General features: G+C 53.6%; 1 protein-coding gene across 1 annotated transcript; it reads right to left on the bottom strand.

The window, feature by feature from the left end:
• Positions 1-2,781: 2,781 nt before the first annotated feature.
• Positions 2,782-5,979, bottom strand: LOC111548566 (tubulin beta-2B chain). The gene is made up of 4 exons (XM_023221083.1): positions 5,729-5,979; positions 4,845-4,953; positions 4,442-4,552; positions 2,782-4,095 (listed from the first exon to the last, which is right to left on the bottom strand). Exons 1-4 carry the CDS (start codon positions 5,783-5,785, stop codon positions 3,035-3,037), a joined length of 1,338 nt encoding a protein of 445 aa, XP_023076851.1. The 5' UTR covers positions 5,786-5,979; the 3' UTR covers positions 2,782-3,034.
• Between the last annotated feature and the right edge of the window lie 1,778 nt (positions 5,980-7,757).

Raw genomic sequence — 7,757 nt, 5'->3', positions numbered from 1 at the left:
CCATCACCATCACTACCACAAACCACAACACTACCACATCACCACCACTACCATCACTACCACTACCACCACAATCACCACTACCACCACCACCACCATCACTAACACCACCATCACCACCACCACCACCACAACACTACCATAACACTACCACTATCATGACCACTACTACCATTACTAACATCACCATCATTACTGCCATCACCACCAAAACACTACCACATCACCACATCACCACCACTACCACCACCGCCACCATCATCACCACCACCATCACTACCACCACCACCAGTATCACTATCATCACCACCACCACCACCACCAACACCAACACTACTGCCACCATCACTATTCCCATCACCACCACCACTACCATAACCACCATCATCACTGCTTTTATGACCACCATCACTACCACCATTCTCATCACCACCACCACTAAACTACCACCACTACCATCACTGCCATCATCACTATCACTGTTACTAACATCGCCGTCATCAACACTACCGCCATCACCACCACCACCATCACTACTGTCACCACCGTCACCACCACCACCACCACCACTGTCATCACCACCAAATCCCACCACATAATGGTAATGTAACAAACGAAACTAATAGTTCCCAAATAGTATCTTCATCCAGGTATTAATCTGAGCATTTTCCTCATTTTGAACTTGTTTTAATGTATGCATGTAAAGTCTGTATTAGGCCCCAGAAGATCTGCTTGACAGGTCAGTTTGGCATGCACTATTCTAATCATGCCAAAATAAGCTGTAACAGTGCAGACGTGCTTGTACTGACAGGCTAGCAAGCTGGCCTGCTGGTGCCTGCCTGTACCTTTCTCACCAGGTGGAAGAGAAGTACCACACATCCAGTATGCCAAGAGGCCCTTAGGATGTGATCCCACTAGTCTCTGAGGGTGCTGAACGTGTGCCTGACAGGTTGTAGGGAATGCATGCCCAAGGGTAGATCCAGGGGGCCTTGGCAGCTGCCCTGGGAGTTTGGGGCATTTAAAGCTAATGCCACCCTTCAATTCAGTTGTTGGAAGTTTTACACCAGCTCAGCAGGAATCACATCTGTCAGTCTGCAGTTAAATATAGAAAACTGAGCTGAAGCCACTGGCTCCAGACACCTGTCTGACCCTACTCACCACTCAGTCAAGTTTTAGAGATGTATAGTGCTTGGTAAAGAGAACTGTGCTCTTTTCCTTTTATGGGAGCCATGTGGCAGGATTAAGTTATTTTCACACTATTTGGAATTATACTGCTTATAGTTTTCTTTGGAACTGTTTTCAAACATATTTCAGCCTTTTAAATAATGAAAATCTTGTATCTATACTTTTTTTTTTCTTTTTTAAAATTTAGGTAAGAGTAGGACCAAGCAGAATAAAATAAAGTCAGGTTTAAAGTCATATTTTTCTAATTTCGAGTTTGTGTGAAAACTAGAAAAATCTTAAATCTGGTTTTTATGATCCTTTCTTTCTATAGGAGTGTGCAAATAAGTTTTATACATTTGCTTATAACTCACACTCTTTTTCTCTTCTCAAGATGGGAAACTAACTAGGTCAGATTAAAGCAGAGTATCAGCACTATTTTGACAAGGTATAACTTATCCCATAGGAATATCTTAACTGAAAATCCATTATTGAAATCCCATAGCTTCTTTAGTGGTTGAGTTCAAGTCCAGAGTCAGACTTGGGTTCAAATCCCAAATCCTACTTCTGCATGGAAGAAATAAATGCAGTAGGCTGAAGATTATTCTGGATTGCCTACTTAAAGTAAAATTCCCCAACAATTCAGAATTTGTAATTCCACCTAAACTCAAATGATGTTAAAGCAAGTACAAACAGTTTGTAATATAGTATAAATATGATTGCATGGAGAAAAAGTTGCTTGAGAATTGAGAATGAGCCTATTAACTGTGTATAACTCTATAGCTATTCCTAAGTGCAGGTGATATAACTTAAAAAGATACACACACACACACACACACACACACACACACACACATATATATATATATTTTGCCTTTGACAAAAAATTCCATTTGTGGAAATTTACTATTCTCATATACACACTAATAAATGAACAAAATTATTCATTGTTACACTATGCTGTAAGTATAAACCTAAATGTCCATTGGTAGGGAACTGGCTAAATAAAACAGCACATATGGACGCCACATATCCATTTAAAGGAGGGAAGCTTTCTGTAGGTTCAAGATACACTGTTTAGCAAAGAAGGCTGAAGAATTGTGTTAGTATCACATCATGTGTGTGAAGAAAAAAAGGAAATATCCTACATGGGTTTGAAAATGCATGGAATATTTCTGCAAGGATGTAAGAAAGATAACCATGATTAGAAAGGTTTCTCTCCAGGGAGGAAACTGTATGAAGGAACACAGAAAAAAAAGACATTCACTTTCCACTCCTCAGAATTTTGTACTGTATGTGGGAACAATTCTAAAAATGCTTTTTTTTTTTTTTGTAAAGGAGATAAAGGCATAGTAGGAATTGCACATGAAGACACACAGCGTGTTTTCAAATAGACGTTTTTTCAACTAATATTTATTAAAGGTGTTTTAAAACTCAGGTTGATCTCTCATCTTAACTGTGATTGGTTCAATTTTACCAATACCCAAAGAATAAATTCATTTGAGCTTTTACCTACGCCTTTGCTTTTTGTTAAAGGAAGAATTTAATGCAATGTGTTCAGAAAGTTACATTTGAATCGTTAATAAAGAGAAAAAGGAAGAGAAAGAAGAGAGGACACCATTCCGACACAAACGTTTATGTGATTTTAGCCATTACAACAGTAATTCAGAAATATCTCAAATGTTACATTGATGTCATCAATATTACAAAAAAGGGAAAAAAAGTGACAGGCAACAGTGAAGAGCACCAGAGACCCAGCGCACACCTAAAGTAGACCATGCTTCTTTCCTTCCACTGCCAGGGTATCGTCCCGGGAAGCCCCCCACCCCCTCGCTTTGCTCCTCCGCTTTCCCTAACCCGCCGCGCGGGGCACCTACGCCTCGTCCTCGCCCTCCTCCTCCTCGAACTCCCCCTGTTCGTCGGCCGTGGCGTCCTGGTACTGCTGGTACTCGGACACCAGGTCGTTCATGTTGCTCTCGGCCTCGGTGAACTCCATCTCGTCCATGCCCTCGCCCGTGTACCAGTGCAGGAAGGCCTTGCGCCGGAACATGGCCGTGAACTGCTCCGAGATGCGCTTGAACAGCTCCTGGATGGCCGTGCTGTTGCCGATGAAGGTGGCCGACATCTTCAGGCCGCGGGGCGGGATGTCGCACACGGCCGTCTTCACGTTGTTGGGGATCCACTCCACGAAGTAGCTGCTGTTCTTGTTCTGCACGTTGAGCATCTGCTCGTCCACCTCCTTCATGGACATGCGGCCGCGGAAGATGGCAGCCACCGTCAGGTAGCGGCCGTGGCGCGGGTCGCAGGCGGCCATCATGTTCTTGGAGTCGAACATCTGCTGGGTGAGCTCGGGCACCGTGAGCGCGCGGTACTGCTGGCTGCCCCGGCTGGTGAGGGGCGCGAAGCCGGGCATGAAGAAGTGCAGGCGCGGGAAGGGCACCATGTTCACCGCCAGCTTGCGCAGGTCTGCGTTCAGCTGGCCCGGGAAGCGCAGGCAGGTGGTGACCCCGCTCATGGTGGCCGACACCAGGTGGTTGAGGTCCCCGTAGGTGGGGGTGGTCAGCTTCAGGGTGCGGAAGCAGATGTCGTACAGCGCCTCGTTATCAATGCAGTAGGTTTCATCTGTGTTTTCCACCAGCTGGTGGACAGAGAGGGTGGCGTTGTAGGGCTCCACCACCGTGTCTGACACCTTGGGTGAGGGCATGACGCTGAAGGTGTTCATGATGCGGTCTGGGTACTCTTCCCGGATCTTGCTGATGAGCAGGGTGCCCATCCCGGACCCGGTGCCGCCCCCCAGAGAGTGGGTCAGCTGGAAGCCCTGGAGACAGTCACAGCTCTCTGACTCCTTCCTCACCACGTCCAGGACCGAGTCGACCAGCTCGGCTCCCTCTGTGTAGTGGCCCTTGGCCCAGTTATTCCCAGCTCCGCTCTGGCCTGCCAGAGGGAAAGTGAAATCTTAAGTCACTAGTGATTGTATTAAATACCTTACCTCAAACCCCTTAGTATAGATCAGTGAGTCAATGCTCAGATAAGACTATTTCAGATTATCACCAAAATGGCCAAACATTAAAATATTTGTTCATGAATGTATTATAAATAAGGAAGGCCAGGACACCCAGCTCTTAGCAGTTGAAAGGCAAACAATTTTACCCTCTACTAAAGCTAAGCTGGCACACAGTGGATGTTCTTCATGCTTTCCCTCTGGCAGTCACACCTCTCCAGCCTCAGCTGCCCAGTGTAAAATGAGTCCCTCATGCTCTCAGCCACACCAGGCACTCACCAAACACGAAATTGTCTGGTCTGAAGATCTGGCCGAATGGTCCAGACCTAACCGAATCCATCGTGCCTGGCTCCAGATCCACAAGGATGGCCCGCGGAACATATTTGTTACCTGCAAGGAACAACAGTGACTTAAGACTCTCAGGCAAGGACCTCTGCAAAGAAGGGCTTGGCCCCTGCTGCCATCATGCAGATGTTCCCCCAAACAAAGGGAGACCCACCATCAGGTTCTCAAAGGGCTCTGTGGACATAAGGAAGCCCAATGAAAGACTGCAGGGAAGGAGCGGAGATCCTCAATTGAATGGTCCACCCTCTCCCAGGGCCACACCCCTGCGGTCCCAGGCAAGGAAAGGGGAGAGGGGTAGCAAAACTGAAGGCAGTGGGGGTGGGGCAAGGGCGATTACCAGTGGCTTCATTGTAGTAAACATTGATTCTCTCCAGCTGCAAATCACTGTCTCCATGGTAACTGCCAGTGGGGTCAATCCCATGTTCGTCACTGATGACCTCCCAAAACTGAGACAGAAAGGCTGCATTTAGCCATGCACGATCCGCCAGAAACGCCAAGGCTCACAATGAAATGTCCCCGACTCAGTTCCGACAACCCAACATTTCGGGAGCGTGAAGGTTTAAAGGGCGGCGTGACCCGGGCACACCCGCGGGGCTTGTATTTTGCAGGGTTAGAAAGTCGAAACTGGGCGTTTCCCAGGCGAACAGCTGCTGCTGGCGGCGGGAGGTGGGGGTCGAGGGGGGAAGGACCAGCCAAAGCCGGGCAGTGGCGGAGCTCGGCGCACGGGTCGCAGCCCCAGGCGGCGGCAGGAGGCGGGGGCACAGGGACTGCAGCCCGCGAGGAGCGGGTGGGCGGGGAAAGAGGAACGCGAAGGAGCTACAGGACCGCGGTTTTAGATTCAAAGCACGTCCTGAGACCGCAAGGCAATCGCTCTTCTCCCCTCCCCCGGCGGCTCGACTCCGGTTCAAACGAGTAAAATTAATCCTCCGCACGTCCCAGCCCCTCGCGCGGAACGCCGCGCCCAGCCTCGCGGACACACCCTCGTCTTCTCCAGGCACGCGTGCCTGCCAAGCAGCCAGCGGGGTGACGGGGACTCCAGGTGAGTTACAGCAGAAAGGAGAGGTGCCCCCTCCGTCGGCGAAAGTCGCCTCCGAGCCCACGCCACACTCGGCGGCACACTTGGCGATCCCCAGGCCTTCCCGGGACCGCGCCAGGGGACCCCGAGGGGCTCTCGGCCCAGGTTCCCGCCCCCGTCGACCCCCTCCGCGGCGGCGCGCCCACCTTGGCGCCGATCTGGTTGCCGCACTGGCCCGCCTGGATGTGCACGATCTCACGCATGGTGCCTCGTCAGCGTCCTCCTGGTCCGGCGGCGTCTGGTGGGTCTGTCCGTCCTCCCCTCACACACCCACTGCGGGGTCACCGGGAAGGCGCTCGGGAACCGACGGGCTGAGAGCGCCGGCCCCGCGGGCTCCGGCTTTTATGCAAGGAGGGTGGGGCGGCCGGCGCAGGCCGCGCCCCCAGCCCGAGCCCCCCAGTCCCCTTCGCGCTGGCCCTCTCCAAGCCTGGCTGACGTAATGCTCGGAGCCCTAGGGACCGTCCGGGGGGCTGGACCACCGGCCCGCGGCCAATCAGAGCGGGAGCGCGGACCGGGAGAGGGGTGGGGGCCCCCGGGAGTAGGGTGGGGGTGTACGCATTGTCTGCGGCTGTGGTGGGGGTCTGGGTATGGGCATATGGGGGAAGGGTGAAGAAAAGGAGGGTGAGAGGGCGGCGAGGAGAGGGCCACCAGCGCGGTCTGAACGGGGTGGGGGCAGAGCTGGCATCGGATGGGAACGATGGAGGGCTGGAGCAGGTGGAGAGGCCGTCAGGTGCTCCGGTGCCGGCAGGTGGGAGGGTTGAGGTGGCACAGGCTGCTCCGCCACCTCGAATTGCAGCTCCTACTGGGTCATTGGCCAGAGTCCCTGCAGCCAACCGCCCCTCGTGAGACCACTGTCCTTTCCCTCAACCCCGGAGGCCAGCGACTGCCCAGGCGGCGCTCCCTCTCATAGAGGCCTGGGGGAGGACAGGTGGCCCCAGAAGGAAGTCGTGCGTGACGGCGACCCGGGACACCTGCAGCCCATGAACACCAGCGCGGCCTCCGCCCCCGCCCCAGCGTGGGCCTGCGTTCTCCTTTGTCTGTCTAGGGCTGGCAGCTCCTCTCACTGAGCAGCAGCATCCACGGGTGAAGCGACCTCGGAGCCCCTCAGCCCTGCCCGACCCTCTCCGGGAGTGCACAACGCCCCTGCTGGTACCCAGGACTCCTCTGCCCCGAGGGTTGACTTTTGTTCCTCGCGAGTGATGGAGTGGGAGTGGCCGGTGGCGCAGCACTGACCGTCCGGCGGGCTGAAAGAGGGTGGGGTCCCGGGGCGGGGCTGTCGGAGGAACAAAGGGCTCTCAGAAGCGTGGGATACGCTGCGCAACTGAGTGTTTAAAATCACACGACAGGCGCCCCCCTCCCGCCCCCCGCCCTCGGATTCGGCTCGTGTATTGTCAGGTAAGAGGGTGGGTTCCAAGGGTGACCCACGCCCGAGTAATGAACTTTCTTGTCTTCCATCGCGGAGACCTGGAGGTCCGAGGCTTCGTGCTGCGGTTGAAGGGTGGGGAATACGACTAAAAACTGCAGCCCCGCGCACGCGAGACCTCCCAAGACCCACGCACACTCGCACGAGCGCGTGCACAGACTTGGAGCACCGACCCTCCCTTCCGATCCGCAGTCTCTAGGTACCCAGACAGGAACTGGTCTCTTTGTTACTTTTCGCGCGTGTGTGTGTGTGTGTGAGAGAGAGAGAGAGAGAAAGAGACTAATCCTGCGTGCGTTTGAGGGCGGGAGGGGATAGGGTGTCGGAAACGTTCACTGCACAACCTGTCCGCTGCAATTCGATGACCGAAGCGCGCCGCCCCACACTTCCACACTTGGGAAGGGCCGTTGGCGAGGCGACGTGACCTCTTTCATCCCCTGGCGAGAGAGGCGGAAAGACCCGGGCTCCCGCGGCGGAGCGGAGCCTGCAGCTGTTGAGCGAGACGCTCCCAGAACTATCAGCAAAGCTGTCACCGCCTCCCTTTCCCGCTGTGGGGTGGGGGGTGGGGGACTCAAGTCGATTCCAAAGTACAAAGAGAAGTAGCGAGAACAAAAGCGCAGGCGCCCCCAAACATCCAGGGCGCCCAGACTGGAGCTCGCGGGCCGGTATTCCAGACGCGGCCGGCTTGCCTGGGTTAGGGTGGGGTCTGGGGACGGCAGAGATCAGCGGAGGGTCTGTCCACATGCCCCACTCTC

The sequence above is a fragment of the Piliocolobus tephrosceles genome, chromosome 5 (genome assembly GCF_002776525.5).
Source record: "Piliocolobus tephrosceles isolate RC106 chromosome 5, ASM277652v3, whole genome shotgun sequence".
Classification (NCBI taxonomy): domain Eukaryota; kingdom Metazoa; phylum Chordata; class Mammalia; order Primates; family Cercopithecidae; genus Piliocolobus; species Piliocolobus tephrosceles.
The sequence above is the reverse complement of the archived record's forward strand: the minus strand, read 5'-3'. Positions and strand labels throughout refer to the sequence as shown.

Excerpts from the sequence above, each read along its gene's own strand:
- LOC111548566 (XM_023221083.1), bottom strand. The coding sequence starts at position 5,785 with ATGCGTGAGATCGTGCACATCCAGGCGGGCCAGTGCGGCAACCAGATC. Across the intron at positions 4,954-5,728 it reads GCAACCAGATCGGCGCCAAG|TTTTGGGAGGTCATCAGTGA; the intron begins GTGGGCGCGCCG and ends TTTCTGTCTCAG. Across the intron at positions 4,553-4,844 it reads TTACTACAATGAAGCCACTG|GTAACAAATATGTTCCGCGG; the intron begins GTAATCGCCCTT and ends TGTTCCTTGCAG.